General features: G+C 43.9%; 1 protein-coding gene across 3 annotated transcripts in view; it reads left to right on the top strand.

Moving 5' to 3' along the window:
• Positions 1–21,051, top strand: part of cdk19 (cyclin dependent kinase 19) — an 85,486-nt gene that overhangs the window by 18,878 nt on the left and 45,557 nt on the right. For all 3 annotated transcript variants that reach the window (XR_008559781.2, XR_008559780.2, XM_015975516.3), the window contains exons 4-5: positions 10,748–10,858; positions 11,098–11,238. Coding sequence is in view for 1 of the 3 variants with exons in the window: in XM_015975516.3 (XP_015831002.3) it covers positions 10,748–10,858; positions 11,098–11,238 (252 nt within the window). In the remaining 2 variants the exon portion in view is untranslated. The remainder of the gene's footprint in view (positions 1–10,747; positions 10,859–11,097; positions 11,239–21,051) is intronic.

Raw genomic sequence — 21,051 nt, 5'->3', positions numbered from 1 at the left:
TCTAGATGTGTACACGATTTTGGACGTGTACATGATTCTGGACCTATAGATGATTCTGGACCTGTAGATGATTCTGGATGTGTACACGATTCTGGACGTGTATATGATTCTGGACCTGTACATGATTCTGGATGTGTACACGATTCTGGACGTGTACATGATTCTGGATGTGTACATGATTCTGGACCTGTAGATGATTCTGGATGTGTACATGATTCTGGACCTGTACATGATTCTGGATGTGTAGATGATTCTGGACATGTACATGATTCTGGACCTGTAGATGATTCTGGATCTGTGCATGATTCTGGACCTGTACATGATTCTGGATGTGTGCATGATTCTGGACCTGTAGATGATTTTGGACGTGTACATGATTCTGTAGGTGTACATGATTCTGGACGTGTACATGATTCTGTATGTATACATTATCCTGGACCTGTACATAATTTTGGATGTGAACATGATTCTGGATGAGTACATGATTTTAGACCTGTACATGATTCTGGATGTGTACATGATTCTGGACCTGTAGATGGTTATGTATGTGTACATGATTCTGGACGTGTACATGATTCTGGACCTGTACATGATTCTGGACGTGTACATGATTTTGGACCTGTACATAATTCTGTATGTGTACGTGATTCTGGACCTGTAGATGATTCTGGACATGTACATGATTCTGGACCTGTGGATGATTCTGGATGTGTACATGATTCTGGACCTGTAGATGATTCTGGATGTGTTCATGATTATGGACCTGTAGATGATTCTGACGCGTACATGATTCTGGATGTGTATATGATTCTGGATGTGTACATGATTCTGTATGTGCACATGATTCTGGACCTTTATATAATTCTGGAAGTGTTCATGATTCTGGATGTGTACATGATTCTTGACCTGTAGATGTTTCTGGACCTGTACATGATTCTAGACTTGTACATGATTCTGGATGTGTACATGATTCCGGAACTGTACGAGATTCTGTACGTGTACATGATTTTAGACCTGTACATGATTCTGGGCATGTACATGATTCTGGACCTGTACATGATTCTGGATGTGTACATGATTCTGTATGTGTACGTGATTCTGGACCTGTAGATGATTCTGGACATGTACATGATTCTGGACCTGTAGATGATTCTGGATGTGTACATGATTCTGGACCTGTAGATGATTCTGGACGTGTTCATGATTCTGGACCTGTAGATGATTCTGACGTGTACATGAATCTGGATGTGTACATGATTCTGGACCTGTACATGATTCTGAATGTGTACATGATTCTGTATGTGCACATGATTCTGGACCTTTATTTAATTCTGGAAGTGTTCATGATTCTGGATGTGTACATGATTCTGGACCTGTAGATTTTTCTGGACCTGTACATGATTCTAGACGTGTACATGATTCTGGATGTGTACATGATTCCGGAACTGTACGTGTACATTATTCTGGACCTGTACATGGTTGTGGATGTGTACATGATTCCGGAACTGTACATGATTCTGTACGTGTACATGATTTTAGACCTGTACATGATTCTGTACGTGTACATGATTTTAGACCTGTACATGATTCCGGATGTGTACATGATTCTGGACCTGTACATGATTGTGGATGTGTACATGATTTTAGACCTGTACATGATTCTGTACGTGTACATGATTTTAGACCTGAACATGATTCTGGACGTGTACATGATTCTGGACGTTTACATGATTTTAGACCTGTACATGATTCTGGGCGTGTGCATGATTCTGGATCTGTACATGATTGTGGATGTGTACATGATTCCGGAACTGTACATGATTCTGTATGTGTACATGATTCTGGACCTGTAGATGATTCTGGATGTGCACATGATTTTGGACCTGTAGATGGTTTTGGACATGTACATGATTCTGGATGTGTACATGATTCTGGACTAGTTCATGATTCTGGACCTGTAGATGATTCTGACGTGTACATGATTCTGGATGTGTACATGATTCTGGACCTGTACATGATTCTGGATGTGTACATGATTCTGTATGTGCACATGATTCTGGACCTTTATATAATTCTGGAAGTGTTCATGATTCTGGATGTGTACTTGCTTCTGGACCTGTAGATTTTTCTGGACCTGTACATGATTCTAGATGTGTACATGATTTTGGATGTGTACATGATTCCAGAACTGTACGCGTACATGATTCTGGACCTGTACATGATTGTGGATGTGTACATGATTCCGGAACTGTACATGATTCTGTACGTGTACATGATTTTAGACCTGTACATGATTCAGGATGTGTACATGATTCTGGACCTGTACATGATTGTGGATGTGTATATGATTTTAGACCTGTACATGATTCTGTACGTGTACCTGATTTTAGACCTGTACATGACTCTGGACGTGTACATGATTGTGGATGTGTACATGATTCCTGAACTGTACATGATTCTGTACGTGTACATGGTTTTAGACCTGTACATGATTCTGGACGTGTACATGATTCTGGACGTTTACATGATTCTGGACCTGTACATGATTGTGGATGTGTACATGATTTTAGACCTGTACATGATTCTGGACGTGTACATGATTCTGGACGTATACATGATTCTGGACATGTACATGATTCTGGACCTGTACATGATTGTGGATGTGTACATGATTCTGGACCTGTACATGATTCTGGACGTGTACATGATTCTCGACATATACATGATTCTGGACCTGTACATGATTCTGTACGTGTACATGATTTTAGACCTGTACATGATTTTAGACCTGTACATGATTCTGGACGTGTACAGAGTTACTTTCCCCAATTTCAGCAACAGCTAGCTTATGAAAATAACTGCAGCATGTAGTAAGTCTATCTGCGCTGCTCTATAATGTGCTTCCTTTCATTACAATTGTTTGTATAATTGAAGTGTCACTTTTTCATTACATTTTTAGGAAATTGTTAAGTCACTGCAGCAAAGTGAACTTGTAAACAAAGTAAATAATGAACCAAAACAACACAACACAAATGTGTCTACGAACAGCAAAGTTAGCCCTTTAAGCGCCAAAGTCGCAATATTGTGATGAGCGTCATTACTGACTTTAATGAGCCACAGCTACAAATATGATCCGTCATGAAGTTACTACTTTACACCAGAAGATAGTGGAGATGTGTAACTTCAGGCTGAGCGACACTTATGGGTGTGTTTATATAGAAAGTTTCTGAGTTTTTAGGGTTCGAAAACTACCTCCCGCTGAGAGGTTCCCGGTCAGGAAGAGAACATGAGGAGGAGACGAGTGCAGCTTGAAGAGGGCAGATATTAGAGGGATAAAACTTACAATTGCTGGCAGGTCTGGTCTTTGTTGACTGATCTCTTTGTCTGGTCATGACTGACTCCGATTACAGAGCAGGATATTGACTCTCTGATGAAAAAAATTCATTCATCCATTCAGAAAGATGACACTGCTGCAGAGCGCAGCAACAGACAGCTGGTGCTGCACGGGAGTACAGTGTTTGGAGCTTACAAGCACATGCTTGCGTTTAAGATGCTGCATCATCACCGTAGTACTCCCGTGCCATGCTAAGTCTGACCTACAAACATTGCAGGTAACGAATGTCTTCGCCTGATTTAACTGAAAATGCTCCCAAACTTTAGAAGTTTTTACTTTTTTGGGTCTCGCTGCTTCTGCCATGTTCCTCTTCCAAACACCTGCCGGCTCTCCCTCGCGCTGATCTGACTTGCTCCGGTTTGCGCTCAACGGCGGGCAGGAGGTGGGGGGGGGGGGGGGGTGGAAGAGTTGTGCGACACAACGAGTCGATGACGCAATTCGTTGCCAACGCTTTTAGTAATCGATTTTCATCGAATCTATCGATTCGTTGTTGCAGCCCTAGAAGGAACATCTGTAAAAATGATGCATTCCAATAGGGCAGCCTGGTGACATCATAATATGCTAATTAAATGAGTGAATTTGCTGTCCACACAAACTTTGGGTCCTACCAAAGCTTTTACTCATTTACAGTTTACCTTTATATCTAACCATTTCCAAGCCACAACCTTTTAAAGTAGTCATGTCAAACTAGAATAATTTCTTTAAAAAACTCTGGTGCCCAAAGGGTTAAAGAACCAACTTTCCTAAAGCTGCTTGTAAACAAAATATATCATTAAAGTTATTGTCTATCATTGCAGAACATGTCGATGACATCATGAAACTGGTCTTTGGAGAAGTTGTCCCTGAACCAACTCTGTTTCTAGGTGAGGTGAAGATCAGCATCCCACCAACTCTCTGGTCTCAGTTATCAGACAGTGGAGGTCCCTGCCTACGTCTCCCGCTTTGATCCAGGACCAGTTTGAAGCCCACGTACTGCCCCTCCCTCATCATCAGGAAACTCCTGCCGTATCCTGAGGACAACAGAAGACGGCAGGAGGACAGGAACTCTGAGACCTAGATACCACCAGCACCGGGACACAAAGCACCTGTGTGCACAACGCCTGTTTAACTTCTAAAGCCTGTTTATAATGTTGTTCTACTTGTTTGCTGTGAGGTTAATACTTTGTAAATTTGTATATTAATATAAACAAACAATAAAAAATCACTGATTGTACGTTTTCTCTTAGATGGAATGGTCCAAACTCAGCCTTGTAGAAATTTAATGCATCCTGTAGGTAAATACACAGAACAGGCTCAGATCCAGGATGATCCAGCATGCTCTTCCTCCATTCTGGCTTTCACCTAATGTATTTATTTAGAATGCAGGTAAGATTTAACTATATTTGTCAGCAAAGCAGACCGATCTTGGGAATATCTGCGCAGCACTGATTTCAATCTCTGTGTACTCGTTACAGAGAATTGCCACGGTTACAGCTAAACACACATTTAATAAAGATATAGGCTACGCATGACAGTCAATAAAAACAAAGTTGTAAGCATTAGAATTATAATGATCACATAAAAAACATGGGGGTTAACGTACTTTATTTGTGACTAGAATCTCAAACCTTTAAATCAAAACGTAACTGCTTTTTATCCATTTTCAGACATTTAAGACACATATATATGTATATATATATATATATATACACACACACATATATATATACGTATGTATGTATATATATATATATATATATATATATATATATATATATATATATATATACACATACATACATACATACATATATATACATGCATATATATGTATGTATGTATATATATATGCATGTATATATATGTATGTATATATACATACATACATACATATATTAGGGTTGGGCGATTTGTATAATTTGTCCCACCGCCAATCGTAAGTCCCAAAAAAATACCTTGGAGGACTTTTTCGTGCATGTGACGTCATGACGCATGGACTTATTTGCTAACAGAAGAAGCCCAAATCATTGATTTAAAAAAAAAATACAAGCTGTTACGTCCTGGCTATGCTAGGAAGGTAAGGAGGTAACATAACCCTGTGACCAGATGGAATGGGGGGAGTACATGCATTTAATAAAGAAAAACAGCATATAAATAAACTTACAATATACAGAATGGCACAGGTAAATACTAACAGAGAAAATCCTTACCAAACAAACAGGGCTATCATGAAATTAACTTAAAGCGCTCAATTTTGAGGATATAGCAAACAAACAAGCTCAGAAAGACTTAAAATGAAAAAGGGCAACAGCAGTTACCACACCTAAATCCAAACAGAGGTGATTTAAGGCCTAGTCCACACGTAGCAGGGTTTAAAAAAAAAACGAATATCCGCCTCTCCAAAAACTTGCATCCACACCACCTCGTTTTAAAAAAGAACTCTGTCCACACGTACCCGGATAAATACGTTGTTAAGAACATGCCAGACCTGTAGGCGGCAGCACTTCCCCCGTTCTTAACCTCGTCCTTCGTCTGTGGTCTTCCACAAGGAGCAGTAATTCCGCTTGCAAAAACAAACAAGCAGAAAGTGCTTGGACAATTGATAAAGCGAGCGCAGCTCTGAGGGCATCCATGCTGTCGGCTAGTGTAAACACAGGTCGCACACGTGATGTCAGCATTTTTTTGTCGCGGAAAGTGACGTTGCGGACCTTAAAACTCCGGTTTTGTCCGTCCACACGCAGACACCCAAAACGGAGAAAACGCAGATCTTCACTTTGGCCGGAGTTTTTTTAAAAGATCCGTTTTCGTGTGAAAAAACTCAGTTTTCGTGTGGACGACAGGCCAAAACGTAGAAAAATATCTACGTTTTGGCAGATCCCCGGCTATTTGTGGACAGGGCCTAACTCTCCATACCTGTAGGTCTAAAGGTTAACAAAGCTTCTAAGCAACAATTTCACACTAGTAGACCACCACAGTGTTCTAACAGCTCAAAGTTCAAACAAAGCTGACCAAGTGGGGAAACAGCACCCAATCGGCTGCTCCCCAACTGCAGGCAGAACAAGAAGTCTCTTATAAGCTATTCAGCAGCTGATTTCTGGATGATTCCCAGCTGGTCCAGGTGATGGTGGAGAAACCAGGAACAAAGTCAATTGAATCCCCTGGGCTGCAGGTTGAAGAATATGGAGAGCTGGGCTGTACTCACAGACAAAACAAACTTTTCTAAAGGCATAAAACCAGAGATTGTAACACATGCGCATCACATATGTTTGCTGGAAGAGAAATGTAGATTTTTGTTTAATTTTGTATTTGTACTTTGGTGGAGCGATGTATGAAAGGCTCGTTTTAAACACGGCTTAAGTGTTAAAACGAAGCCAGGTCCTTGTTTCCTTGTGGTGCCCATCATTGTGCCATATTATTTAAAGTGACGGTGTGTACTTTTCCTGGTGATAGGGGGCAGTAGATACCTAAATTGCTTCAAGCAAGCAGTATTTTGTGTTGGAGTAAGACCCTACCAACGGATGCTCACTAGGGTCAAAAAGCCCGGGGAGTGAAAACTTTAACAAATGGTAAATGGCCTGTATTTGATATAGCGCCTTCTAGAGTCCTGGAACCCCTCAAGGCGCTTTACAACACAATCAAGCCCCCTTCAGACAGGCCATGAAAAACGGAAATGTTCCGGAATCTGTCCGTAAGACCTTTGTGTCTGAATACAAACATCCGGATAACGTGTTCCGGAATTTATCCGGGCAAAGCCCCTAGTAACAGGTCCGGACTTGTTACGGACAGGGTGGCTGATTCAGACTGGTGAGGTAAAGTTCCGGACGGGGGGGGGGGGGGGGGGGGGACCGGGGGACGCTGTGCGCACCTATATAGCCCGCTGCTGTAGAATGCGGCGAACCATGGCAGCTCGCCTCCTACGGTACCGTCTAAACGCGCGACGGAGCGCTTCACAACGCTTCAGTGATTCCTTTAACCATTGAGCTTCATCATCCAGGTCTCTTATGCGTCTTCGTGTGCGCAGAATTATGCTTAAGCGCCTCGTGATTTTTATCTTGAGAGGCGTTATAGAAATGATATTTTCTTCTTCTTCTTCTTAACATGAGACCGGCGCCACCGGTCCCTCCGACCACCACCAGCAGGCAAGGTGGGTTAAGTGTCTTGCCCAAGGACACAACGACAGTGACAGACTGAGCGGGACTCGAACCTGCAACCTTCCGAATACAGGGCGAGCTCTTAACTCCTGTGCCACCGTCAGGAGAGAAAATCCACCCAGATAGTGGATTTGTTCTTGCAGATGATGTTGGTCAAATATATTGGTTAAAACTGACCATTACTGGACGCTACAAGGCTTTACAAAGTCTGAAAAGGAACCAAGTGGGCTCACAGCACCCTTTAACAGGTCTCCACTGCCAAAAACTACAATCTCTCTCTTCTGGTCATTCAATTTCATAAAGTTAATTGACACCCAGTGCTCCACATTACATGTGTTACATTTGCGGACTGTTTCGCTGCCATGAGAGTGAGGAAGGGGGTAATATCACGCGTAACGTTTTGGTGCCATGCGTCAGCCGTGAGAGTGGGGTGTTTGAATTCATAGCCGTGGCGCTAGAGTTTCAGGCATGGCGCAGCGCTGAGCTTATGTAGGGGAAACTCTTGAATATCATGATCAATTGTGTCAAAAGCAGCAGATAAATCTAGCAGCATTAACGCAGCTGAGTTGCCAGAACCACTGATCATTAATAAATCATTAACCACCTGTAAAAGTGCACTTTCAGTGCTATGCTGTGCTTTAAAACCTGACTGAAATTTGTCTGAAATTAAAAACACTTAACAATACCTGCGGTCTGTGACTATTGGTGGAAACAAGGCTGCAAATAAACTCAGATTTTGAGACGATTCTGATAAACAGTCAGACATTCCCGCAGTGCAAGTAGAGACACATGTAGCTTGTCCTTCCACTTCCCTTCAACACGCCTGCACTCAAGTCTACAGACAAGTGTGGTGTCATTCAGCCGTGGCTCCAGATGTTTTTTGTAATGCAAAGCTTTTAAGAGAGCCACATTATCAAGGATTTTTAGGCAAGTGGAATAAAAAACATCAGCTAAGTCACTGATAGAAGTTGAGTCCATAAAATCAACAGCCAAGAACGCAGCAGAAAACTCTGAGAGTCACATCATTACTGAGCCATATAATTCCAACGTAAAATCGACTGGAAGATGTTCAGAAATACCCTGATTGACAACGTTTGTAATATTTATAACTAAACCATGTGACAAAACTAAATTTCTCTCTCACAGAATCCTGGCTGCAGCAAGAGGACTGCTAGTTTAAATGAGTCAACTCCTTATTTAAATTATTAATCCAAGTACAGGGAGAGAAGGAGGAGTAGCAACCATTTTTCATTCAGACCTATTAATCAGTCCCTTACCAAATAATAGCTACAGTTCTTTTGTACATCTTGTTCTTAGTTTTCCTAATCCAGATTGCAAAACTGTAAAACCACTCTTGTTTGTAGTTTTATATCGTCCACCAGGCCCTTACTTGAGTTTTTCGATCAGATCTCTGATTTTTATCAGATTTGGTGCAAAATACTGATAAGGTCATTGTAGAGGGGGATTTTAACATTCCTGTGGACATTGAAAGTGTGTTAGAGTATTTAATGTGTCTTACTGTCTTAAATGTTCTTCTTTAAGTCATCATGTTTTAAAAGAATGTCTCAGGGCTCTTTCCTTTCAATCAAGCTCTGGTATGCTGTGGGGGTTGGTGAACAAACCTGCTTGGCAACAGGAATTCAAAGTTCAGCAGCTTCTGGCTGTCAGTCATAAATAAAGACTTCCTTTTTGGAATGTCCCACCTTAGCCTAGAAGCAACGGTGTTATTGGTTAGCCTTAGCATAGAAGCAACAATGTTATTGGCTAGCGAAGGTTATGATGAATAGGTCTTTGTTCCTCATTTTCTCTCTCTAAATAAAAGTGCTGTGGTGGGGGCAGAGAGGCAGAGCAAGCGAGGTAAGGTTCCGATCAGCTTCTCTTGTTCTCCGCTGCAGCGTATCAATCTACCAATCTTCTCTGGTGTGCTTTCTTTTGGTTAAAATATCTAACAAAGTGATAGCCTCAATGTAGCCTTTAGTAATGTCTTAGACTCTATTGGTTGTACCCAAAGAACACATAGCTCCACCCACTCATTCCATCATACATTAGACCTTGTGCTGACTCATGGCATAGAGTGTGAGGAAATAATGATATTTCCACATTATCCAGTCCTCTCGGACCACTTTTTGATAACATTTGAGATTTTTATAACTGAGTTCTTGAGACATGAAAGTAGGTAATTAAGCACAGGAGGTTGGCTCCCTGGTTTAATTCTCATTTACGAGCTTTAAAACAAAACTGTAATTTGGTGCATAAGCACAGACAACAGTCAGGATCCATTCCCCCACACGTAGGTGGAGGGAGGCTACCCTCTCATTCACCAGGGTAAAGCCCAACGTACAGGCACAAAGATGGGGGGGCAACTAGTATGCCCACCCCTGCTTGATGCCTCTCAGTCGGGGCAACTCCAGAGTGGTAGAGTGTCCAGCCCCTCTCAAGGAAACTGGTTCCTGAGCCAGAGCCATGCGTCGAGGTGAGTCTGACTATATCTAGTCGGAACCTCTCAACCTCACACACCAACTGAAAGCCCGGGTACCAGGCACTCACCTTCTCCCCACCGCCAGGCCTGGCTTCAGGGGGGGGCCCCAGTGACCCGCATCCGGGCAAGGTAGCTATCCACCTAGTTTGCTATCTGTTGACAAGTGATGACGATGTTGGTGGATGGCTGGTGACGAGTTTTACCCATAATACACTTGGAGACGATATTGGAGATCCGCTTGTAAATTAGCAGGTCATAAAGCTACACGTGAGAGTAAAAAGAAAGCCTGTCGTGCAGCTCAACATTTTATTCAATATTTTACACCTACTACATCACTAAAGTCAGTCGGTCTTTTAGCAGCCATGACTCAATCCTGACTGGGGCAGCCTATATAAACCCTGAATGAATCAGCGTTGGAGTAATTATTAAGAATGGAGCTCATTCTCCACTGAACACAAGTTATGAAAGTGCTCGTCTTCTCCAGCATTCTTCGTTTGTGTTCGAGGCGCCGTTCCCTCTCATCCCCCCCCCAGCTTCGCCCCTGACTCAAGCACAGCAAAAAGACTTGAAGCAGTTAACTAGGCAAAACTATTTTACTTGGTTACAACATAAACGACAATTAACCCGTTAACTATGTACATCCCTAGTAGAATATTTAAGTAATCTTCCTACGTCTGTCCTTCTGTGCGTTGTTACCATCTCTTCTCTGTAAATGATCAGACATACCTGTTGTGTGTCTTTCAGCTGTTACGAGAACTGAAGCATTCCAACGTGATTGCTCTTCAGAAGGTCTTCCTGTCCCACAGCGACAGGAAGGTGTGGCTCCTCTTTGATTACGCTGAACACGATCTGTGGGTGAGTCTCACACTGCACCATCATCAGAACTGAAGCAAAGCTCCTTGTAAAGAAGCCAGAAGCTGATTAATTGTTTACCATTGTGTGAAAGAAGCTAGAAGATTGTACTGGCAGCATTTATTTAACTCTGGTCACCATGGAAACGGAAAGTAAATTGCTACAGTGGCACAGTGTTGTGGTCATCAGAGAACACTATAGAACTGTTCTAAGATGTTTATTTCCACCTGCTTGCTCTGCAGCACATCATTAAATTTCACCGTGCCTCCAAGGCCAACAAGAAGCCCGTGCAGCTGCCTCGAGGCATGGTGAAGTCTCTGCTGTACCAGATCCTGGACGGCATCCATTACCTTCATGCCAACTGGGTGCTCCACAGGGACCTGGTGAGTCAGTTCGCTCCTGGTTTCCTTTACTGACTCGTGATGTCTGCATGCAGATTTTACAAAAACATTTAAATGTAAGATTGGACTCCACCAAGGCTGTCTTTTGTCATATGTTCTGTTATTAACTTGGATGGTAACTGCATTGCTGAAGTCTCAACCAGCTAGCTGCAGGACAACAGAAGGTGGACTGGTGGACATCTGCAACTGATGACCTTTTGGCATTGACCCAAATCAAGAAGGTTGCCATAGCTAAAGTCTGATGTATCTGTGGGTCGTTGAATCTGACAAAAGTAATAATAAATAAAAATTCTGTTAAATTTAAGCAATGAAAGTCAGACGTTGCTTTTCAACCAGGGACGAAATTTTGATTTCAGAAGTGGGGGGGACACAGCAGGCTTGTGCGGATTTGGGGTGGGGGTGTTATGTAAAGACCCTTTGACACGTCACATGCCCATCTCAATAATTTTTCCATCCTCAATATGTATATATATATATATATATATCAAAGTTAAAAAATGTACAACTCTATTATCATTAATATTTATTATCATTATTGAAGTGCAGTTTTGGCTGTTGACAATGGATAGGCCATTGTATTTATTGTTTTGGGTCTTTTTTTATTGTTTTTGGTGCAACATTTTCTAACAGGGAGTGAGATTCTTTTTTTTTATTTAATTTTTGTTTGTTATTTTTATTCATTTAGAAGTTCTGGTTCTGGACATTTCAATGTTAAATGAAGGTTTATTTGTTGCATTTTAAAGGGTGTACTTGCATTATTATGATATATTAACATTATATTAGTGGTTATTTTGGTCTAGATAATGTTGACAATATCGTTTATCATCAACAATTTGTTGGACAAAATATCGTCCAGCAAAATGTGTTACTTTCCCAGGCCTAGTCAAAAGTATAAAAATTATTTATACATAAACGGTCCCTCCTGAGATCTGGCCGTTATTTCATTTGCTGTGTTAGAGGACATGCTGAACTAATGTTTTACACATGATCATCACCCTAACATTTGTCACAATGATCAATTTTATGTCTATCGTATCTTCATTATTTCAACCTCACCTGTGAGCCTCCAGCCTCTGCTCCATCTCCTCCAGGCTCTCGTCCTCCATCTCCTACAGCCTCTCCTGCTGTACCTTCACCGGTCTCTCCTCCTGCATCTCTGTCACTCACCTGAAAAAAAGATGCATGAACTATAAACAGTGGGAGATTTTGGAATGGAACAAACAGAAATATTTACAGGATGGTTCTAGTATGATTCACAATTATTATTAATATAATGTGTAAATTATTCATTACCAATTTGAGTGTATAAAAACATATTAAATATGTTTTTTCCCTTAAAAGTGTTTAAACAGTTGTTGCATTTCAACACACAAAAAATAAATGGAAAAAATAAGATAAATCTAATGAAAAGTGTACATCTTTGACATTAAGCTTAAAAAAATCTGTTGACGATGATACTGTTCATTTTTCAGAGCTTTTTAATGTGAACATATACATTGCAATAGATAAGTTTACAATAAAGTTAAATGATAAAAGTTTTGAAGTTACACTTCTACTACTACTACTACTAGTAATAATAATTATGATGATAATAGTAATAATAATAAAACAATAATTATAATAATACGAATAAATTGTGTCTGAGGAGTCAGTTATGTGGAGGAGATGAGTTTGTAAAAGTTAGTTTTGAGTATGTTTGTGAAGGAGGAGGTGAGTCTGAGCTTAATGCAGGGGTGTCACATGTTCCAACTTACGTTTTGACTTAGAAAGAAGTCTCTTATATCCACTTTTCGTTTTCTTGACATGCTTCCTCCTGGCTGTGCCTAACTACCAAAGACTCACAAATGAACACTTATTCAAATGTTATGTAATGGAAGCTGAGCTGAGCTCTGATATTACACAGCGTCTAGTTGACGATGTGACTCAGTACCGGTGTTCCCTAGCGGCTCCAAACTAGCAAAACAACGTGAGCACGTTCTGTTTACAACTTGGAGTGACAGCAGCAACAGCCAATAATACGTTAGCAAGTATCAGCAGAGCCAATAGATTAGCTTTTGGGTGGGTCTAATAGGAAACCGGTTTCCGTTTCGGTCCTAGTGCTCAATCAAATCCATTTAATGGAGCGTAATATTGTTTTTGGACGGAAAAAAGTGCAGGGGACCAAAACTGCCTTTTGAAAAAGTGGGGGGGACATGTCCCACCCGTCCCCCCCCAAAATTACGTCCCAGTTTTCAACCACGCTTTAATGGAATTATTTACAAAACAAACTAAAGGAATAGGTCTAGACAAAAATGATGGTTCCCTTAGAAAAGACTGAAAATAATGTGACCAAAGGGACATGCTAATTCAAGGTGCGTTCACTAAATAGCACCCCAGGTGTCCACAATCACTTTGGACAAAAGCGTCTGCTAAATACATAAACATAACAATCTTGTCGTCAGTCAGTGGGCCTATATATAAGGCTCCAGGTAGTCACTGTGTTGTTTGGTGACATGGTGTGTACCACTAAACATGGACCAGAGGAAGCAAAGAAAAGAGTTGTCTCAGGAGATTAGATAGAAAATGATAGACAAGCAGGTAAAGGCTATACGATCATCTTCAAGCAGCTAGATGTTCTTGTGTCTACAGATGCACATATTATTTGGAAATATCAGATCCATGGAACTGTAGCCAAGCTCCCTGGGTGTGGCCAGAGGAGGAACATTGATAATAAATCAAAGAGACGTATAACCTGGATGGTAACAAAAAAACTTCTATAGAGATCCAAGGTGAACTTCAAGCTCAAGGCACATTAGTGTCAGTGTCAAGTTATTTCTGTGACCACTGTGGGCTTTTCTTTCATTGACCATAAGGTACCAACAAATTTGTCCATGTCTGTATGTCACACTGTCATTTAACATTAAATCATTCTGCCTCAAGTGGAGGAGTTTAAGTATCTTTGGGTCTTGCTCACTAGCAAGGGAAAAATGTAGTGTGAGATCGATAGGTGGATTGGTGCTGGGTCTGCAGTGATGCGGGTGTTGTACCAATCTGTCGTGGTGAAGACAGAGCTGATCCAGAAGGTGAAGCTCCCATTCTACCGGTCCAAAGAGTCTGAGAGAAGTTACGCTAACTGGAGAGAAACTGTGGGGTATGCAATATTTTGATGTTTGCTTGTTCTAGTTAAATTCAAACAGACATCGTCGTCTTCGTCTTCCTCCGCTTATCCGGGTCCGGGTCGCGGGGGCAGCATCCCAGCTAGGGAGCTCCAGACCGTCCTCTCCCCGGCCACCTCCACCAGCTCCTCCGGCAGGACCCCAAGGCGTTCCCGGACCAGATTGGAGATGTAACCTCTCCAACGTGTCCTGGGTCGACCCGGGGGCCTCCTGCCGGCAGGACATGCCCGAAACACCTCCCCAGGGAGGCGTCCAGGAGGCATCCTGACCAGATGCCCAAACCACCTCAACTGGCTCCTTTCGATCCGGAGGAGCAGCGGTTCTACTCCGAGTCCCTCCCGAATGTCCGAGCTCCTCACCCTATCTCTAAGGCTGAGCCCGGCCACCCTACGGAGGAAACTCATTTCGGCCGCTTGTATCCGCGATCTCGTTCTTTCGGTCATTACCCAAAGCTCATGACCATAGGTGAGGATTGGGACGTAGATCGACCGGTAAATGGAGAGCCTGGCTTTCTGGCTCAGCTCCCTCTTCCCCACGACAGATCGGCTCAGCGTCCGCATCACTGCAGACGCCGAACCAATCCGCCTGTCGATCTCCCGATCCCTCCTACCCTCACTCGTGAACAAGACCCCGAGATACTTAAACTCCTCCACTTGAGGTAGGACCTCTCCCCCGACCCGGAGTTGGCAAGCCACCCTTTTCCGGTCGAGAACCACGGTCTCAGATTTGGAGGTGCTGATCCTCATCCCAGCCACTTCACACTCGGCCGTGAACCTACCCAGCAAGAGCTGAAGGTCAGAGCTGGACAAACAGACATAAAATATAAAATTATAATTTTAATTGTATATACAATACGCAGTAAAGTTAGAGCCAAAAATGCATTTTGTTGCTTTGGAATTTCACGTTGTCCCACCTTTGGTGAGTTGGGATCCGGCCATCCCAGCTTCAAGAGTTAATAATAGTAACAATACATTGTAAATAAACTATACAACAGTTCAGAAGTATGTAATGTACAGGTAGCCCTTTGTAAGACTCACTAACCTTTAAGTAGCTCTCAGTTACTAAGAGGTGGGTGACCCCTGGTTTAAACAGTGTGTGGCTGTGTTGTGCGATAAGCGTTACCATGACTGCACCACGTTGCGGCTTGCAGGCGCGCTCCTCCCCTGTAAATGCAGGATGTGTTAAATAGTGATGAGAAGGCGGCTCAAGGAGACTGCAACAACCGTTTGAAACCACAGAGAGTCATCCAGTGTGATTAATACTCTGGTATCTTGGCTATGTTTGTGCTGCTTGTAGGCAGTTTTTCTTAGTTTTGTAGTGTATTTCTTTAGTGTGTATTTGGTTTTTAGGTGACAGATTAGAACTAAAAGCAGACAGGTTAGAATTAAAAATAAGCTGTTGTCATTTTGTTTGAAGAGCTCTGTCTGAGGATACGTTTAATCAGAGAGAATTTTATTGCCAGCGCTCCAACGACCCAGAGCATAGGAACTTGACTCCACAGAACAGCCTGACCAAGGTTACACACACACATATAGACAGGACAGATACAGGCAAACCACGAGAGCAGCCATAACGGCGCTCATTTCTATAGATGAAGAGGGGATTACATGAGGAGAGTTCGGGGAGGGAGAAAAAGGCATTAACAGAGTTACACCGGCAGGGTGTAGCTCTACTATGCAAAAAAACACCTCTACATATAAGCACGAACGTCACAGTTCACAACGTGAGACCCGGTAGGTGGGGGGGTGGGGCTGGGACCCTGGTTTCCTCAGCGGGAGCAGTCTGTGTGGTGCTCGGCCAACTGAATCCACAGGTGGGTGGGAGGTCATGGGAAAGCACAGAGCACAGTGAGTGCCTCCATCTTGATGACCTCGATGCAGAGACCACAATCCGAAGGCGAGGGGGGTAGGTAGGGTTTTCACAGCATCTGTCTGCATTCCTTCCATCGTGGGGGTTTTTGCACGCAACTCCAAGGCTGCTTATGGCGTCAGATTGGATAACAGGACTTTGTTTGGGTCAGGCAGAGATAATTTTTCTCTCTGCCTTAAAGTCTGTATTGATCATTCAAGTCCTCCAGTGACGCCAATTCGGTGATTAAACATCTCCACACCGTCCGGTGACCCTCTCCGAGATGACATCCATTTTGCGCACTAACACCGGTAATGCAGCTAAGACATTGTCCAGCTTGCGATTCACCTCGAGTAACGTCCCAGTCTGTGAGGTCTCCGCCCGGACGGTGCCGTCCATGGGTGCGGGTCGCCCTCCAATCGCTCCCGCCATATTTTTCGGAAAACCAGATATCCTCCCACTCCAATCAGAAGAAATCCAGTGATCATCAGGCCAAATATCCACACATCTTCGACGTCCTCAACGGACAGCTGAGAGAGACAGATGACATTCCACTTCTTCCAGGAATCGAGCATATATCCTGCTGCGTGTGTCCCGTGAGGGCAAGCGCGAGCCCCCTCCTCCATTCTCATCGTAGAAAAAATCTTATCAATCGCGTTGAATGACCAATTAATTAAATCCATTTCTGAAAAATAGTGATTTCCAGAGGAAATGCAGAGAAGCGCTCTGTAGGCAGACGGGACAAAAAGAGCCTTGGGAAAAAGATAAGGGAGCAAAGCAGAAGCGATTGTGCTCTGTGAGTGCCAGAAGAGAAGCCAGGTGGTGCTAGTTACTGTATAAGGTTATATCCTATCTTTTTCACCTGATTTATAATCGTTTAAAATCCTGTGATCAGGCCGATCTTCGATCCTATTATCGGTTAGGATCATCATTAATGTGAGGTCCTCTTGACTCCTTATTTATTGTTTCGTCTTTGCCGTATGGTGCTTGAAAAGGTCGAAATTTTACCTTGAAAGTGCTTGAATTTGTCAGTGGGAAAAGTGTAAGAACCGTAAGAAGACCTGTCCTGCAGAGAGGTGCAGAAGTCTCGTTGACCGTTACAGGAATCGTTTGATTGCAGTGATCGCTTCGAAAGGTTGTGCAACACAATATTAAGTTAGACATTGTCCAGCTTGCGACAATGCGTTCCCGGATAGCCAAGCGAGGTGCAGCAGTGGCAGTTGCCGAGGCAAAATCTCGGGCGTGGGAGGAGTTTGGTGAGGCCATGGAGAAAGACTATCGATCGGCTCCAAAGAGGTTCTGGCAAACTGTCCGGCGCCTCAGGAGAGGAAGGCAGCAACTCACTCACACTGTTTACAGTGGGGATGGGGAGCTGCTGACGTCAACTGGGGCTATAGTCGGACGGTGGAAAGAATACTTTGAGGAGCTCCTCAATCCCACCTACACGCTTTCCGAGGAGGAACCAGAGCTGGGAGGCCTGGGGATGGACTGTCCGGTCTCGGGGGCAGAAGTTGCTGAGGTAGTCAAACAACTACACAGCGGCGGAGCCCCGGGGGCGGATGAGGTTCATCCTGGGTATCTCAAGGCTATGGATGTTGTAGGGCTGTCATGGTTGACACGTCTCTACAACATTGCGTGGTCATCGGGGGCAGTTCCTAGGGAGTGGCAGACCGGGGTGGTGGTCCCCATCTTTAAGAAGGGTGACCTGAGGGTGTGTTCCAACTATAGGGGGATCACACTCCTCAGCCTCCCTGGAAAGGTCTACTCCAAGGTACTGGAGAGGAGGGTCCGATCGATAGTTGAATCTCAGATAGAGGAGGAGCAATGTGGTTTTCGTCCTGGCCGTGGAACTGTGGACCAGCTCTATACCCTTGCAAGGGTGATGGAGGGGGCATGGGAGTTTGCCCAACCAATCCACATGTGCTTTGTGGATTTGGAGAAGGCTTATGACCGTGTCCCCAGGGGCACCCTGTGGGGGACGCTCCAGGAGTATGGGGTGGGTGGCTTTCTGTTAAGGGCCGTTCAGTCCCTTTACCAGAGGAGCGTGAGTTTGGTCCGCATAGCCGGTAGTAAGTCGGACCTGTTCCCAGTGAGGGTTGGACTCCGCCAGGGCTGCCCTTTGTCACCGGTTCTGTTCATCACTTTTATGGACAGAATTTCTAGACGCAGCCGTGGTGTGGAGTGTGTCGAGTTTGGTGGCAGGAGAATCTCGTCTCTGCTTTTTGCGGATGATGTGGTCCTCCTAGCTTCATCCAGCTCTGACCTTCAGCTCTTGCTGGGTAGGTTCGCGGCCGAATGTGAAGCGGCTGGGATGAGGATCAGCACCTCCAAATCTGAGACCATGGTTCTCGACCGGAAAAGGGTGGCTTGCCACCTCCGGGTCGGGGGAGAGGTCCTACCTCAAGTGGAGGAGTTTAAGTATCTCGGGGTCTTGTTCACGAGTGAGGGTAGGAGGGATCGGGAGATCGACAGGCGGATTGGTTCGGCGTCTGCAGTGATGCGGACGCTGAGCCGATCTGTCGTGGGGAAGAGGGAGCTGAGCCAGAAAGCCAGGCTCTCGATTTACCGGTCGATCTACGTCCCAATCCTCACCTATGGTCATGAGCTTTGGGTAATGACCGAAAGAACGAGATCGCGGATACAAGCGGCCGAAATGAGTCTCCTCCGTAGGGTGGCCGGGCTCAGCCTTAGAGATAGGGTGAGGAGCTCGGACATTCGGGAGGGACTCGGAGTAGAACCGCTGCTCCTCCGGATCGAAAGGAGCCAGTTGAGGTGGTTTGGGCATCTGGTCAGGATGCCTCCTGGACGCCTCCCCGGGGAGGTGTTTCGGGCATGTCCTGCCGGCAGAAGGCCCCCGGGTCGACCCTGGTCACGTTGGAGAGGTTACATCTCCAATCTGGTCCGGGAACGCCTTGGGGTCCTGCCGGAGGAGCTGGTGGACAAGGCCGGGGAGAGGACGGCCTGGAGCTCCCTAGTTGGGATGCTGCCCCCGCGACCCGGACCCGGATAAGCGGAGGAAGACGACAACGACGACGACGAATATTAAGTTAGGGGTACCATCATTTCTGACCAGACCTGTTCCACGAGTTTACTTTTTTAAAATCATTTCATTGGAGCATGGTTGAAAAGCAATGTCTGACTTTCACTGAAACATGATTTATTCTTACTATGTCAGATTTAGGTTGTTTCTGTGACCATTGTCTGTGATGCTGAGCTCTTGTAATTGTTAAGTCAAAAGTAGAAAAGCTCAAACTGTCTCTCAAGTCAAATGAAAACACCACATGCTGTGTATGCTAGCACGTGTGTGGTGCGGTTATGTGTGTTATGTTAGTAATCATGGCAGAAAAGGTGCCAACAGCGGGTCAAGAACAGAAAATGTAATGTTCTAATGGTGTTTTGATAAGATCCGATGTGGTCTACCACCACTACCAACTTCTATATGACTCTACAAGGGAGCCTGAGCCAATGGGATTGGACCTTGGAATAGCTTTTTCCAAGAATGTGTATTGTACCTTTAAAGCAGTTGGTCATTCATTAGACCCAAATTTTTAATTTAATTAAATTTTTATTTAAGAAGGCCTTTGATCTGCTTAATCATTACATTGTCCTAAATAAACTGTCTTGTTTGGCTTAAATAAAACAACATTACAATGGTTCAGGAAATAACTGGAAGGAAGACAATAATGTGCAGCAATTATTAATGAACAGTCCTCTTTCCTAACATGTAAAACAGGCATCCCACAGGGATCTATATTAGGCCCCCTGCTTTTCATGACCACTATTAATGACCTGCCAAAAATCTGTTCTGGGGGCAAGTTTCCAGATGCTGATGATGTAGCTGTATACGTGTGTGGCAGGAACACTGAAGTCATGACTGCACAGCTGCAGCACCCCCTAAATCCTGGTGTCTAAGCTCAGGACTTGTTCTAAATAAAACAGTGTCCGTTTGTTTTGCTTCATGGTCACGTTCAATGAAAGAATTGCAGCTGCTGTGTAACCATGGAGATGATGCATGGCTGCAGTAGTTGCCTTATTACATAAGTGCTGGTGCAGTGTGCTCTGTGTGTCTGGAATCAGGCATGTGCTTTGCCGCACTCCACCTCCGCCCCCTCCACGCTGAAGGTGTTCAGCGTGCCTCAGGGATTATGTAAGAATTCCCTTTTGTGCTGAATCCACAGCTCAGTGGTCAGGTCAGGAGACTGACGGGAGGTTCTGCATTGATTCAGAGACCTACATTTCCCCAGCAGATCAGAGTAAAGCTTAGATCAGTCAATCAAATTTTATTGGTATAGGTCCTTCCACTGTCTTTACAGAAACCCAGGGCGCTGAGCATGACATAAAAATAATAAAAGAGCAGAGAACAATAGAATACTTAAAAGCAGCAGGTAAACACGACTAAAATGATCAAACAGAGACAATAAAAGATTGAAAGACAAAATACCGCATTACATAAAATCCAAACGATAAAAAAGAGTCCAGGTGACTCTTGAAGGCCTGCAGTGATAGTGACTGATAGCAAGTGGGAGGTCGCTCCAGAGTGTAGGACAGAGCAGGTCCGACCACCTCTAGCCTTCCACCTCGTTAGTGGGACCATTAGTGATTCTCTAGATTGTCTGATTCACACCGTGACTTATTAAAAATATAAACACAAGAGTATGCTCGACGTGAGGACTGCTAAACAAACATCTCAGCAGCTGCAGCCTGTAGAGCAGCTTTCAACAGAAACCCTGTTCTGCCCCTGCTGAGGGTGGTGAAATGTGGTTAGCTCCTCACACAACCCCCACAACATCAG

This window comes from Nothobranchius furzeri, chromosome 2 (assembly GCF_043380555.1).
Source record: "Nothobranchius furzeri strain GRZ-AD chromosome 2, NfurGRZ-RIMD1, whole genome shotgun sequence".
Classification (NCBI taxonomy): Eukaryota; Metazoa; Chordata; class Actinopteri; order Cyprinodontiformes; family Nothobranchiidae; genus Nothobranchius; species Nothobranchius furzeri.
This window is presented reverse-complemented; position numbering and strand designations above follow the sequence as displayed.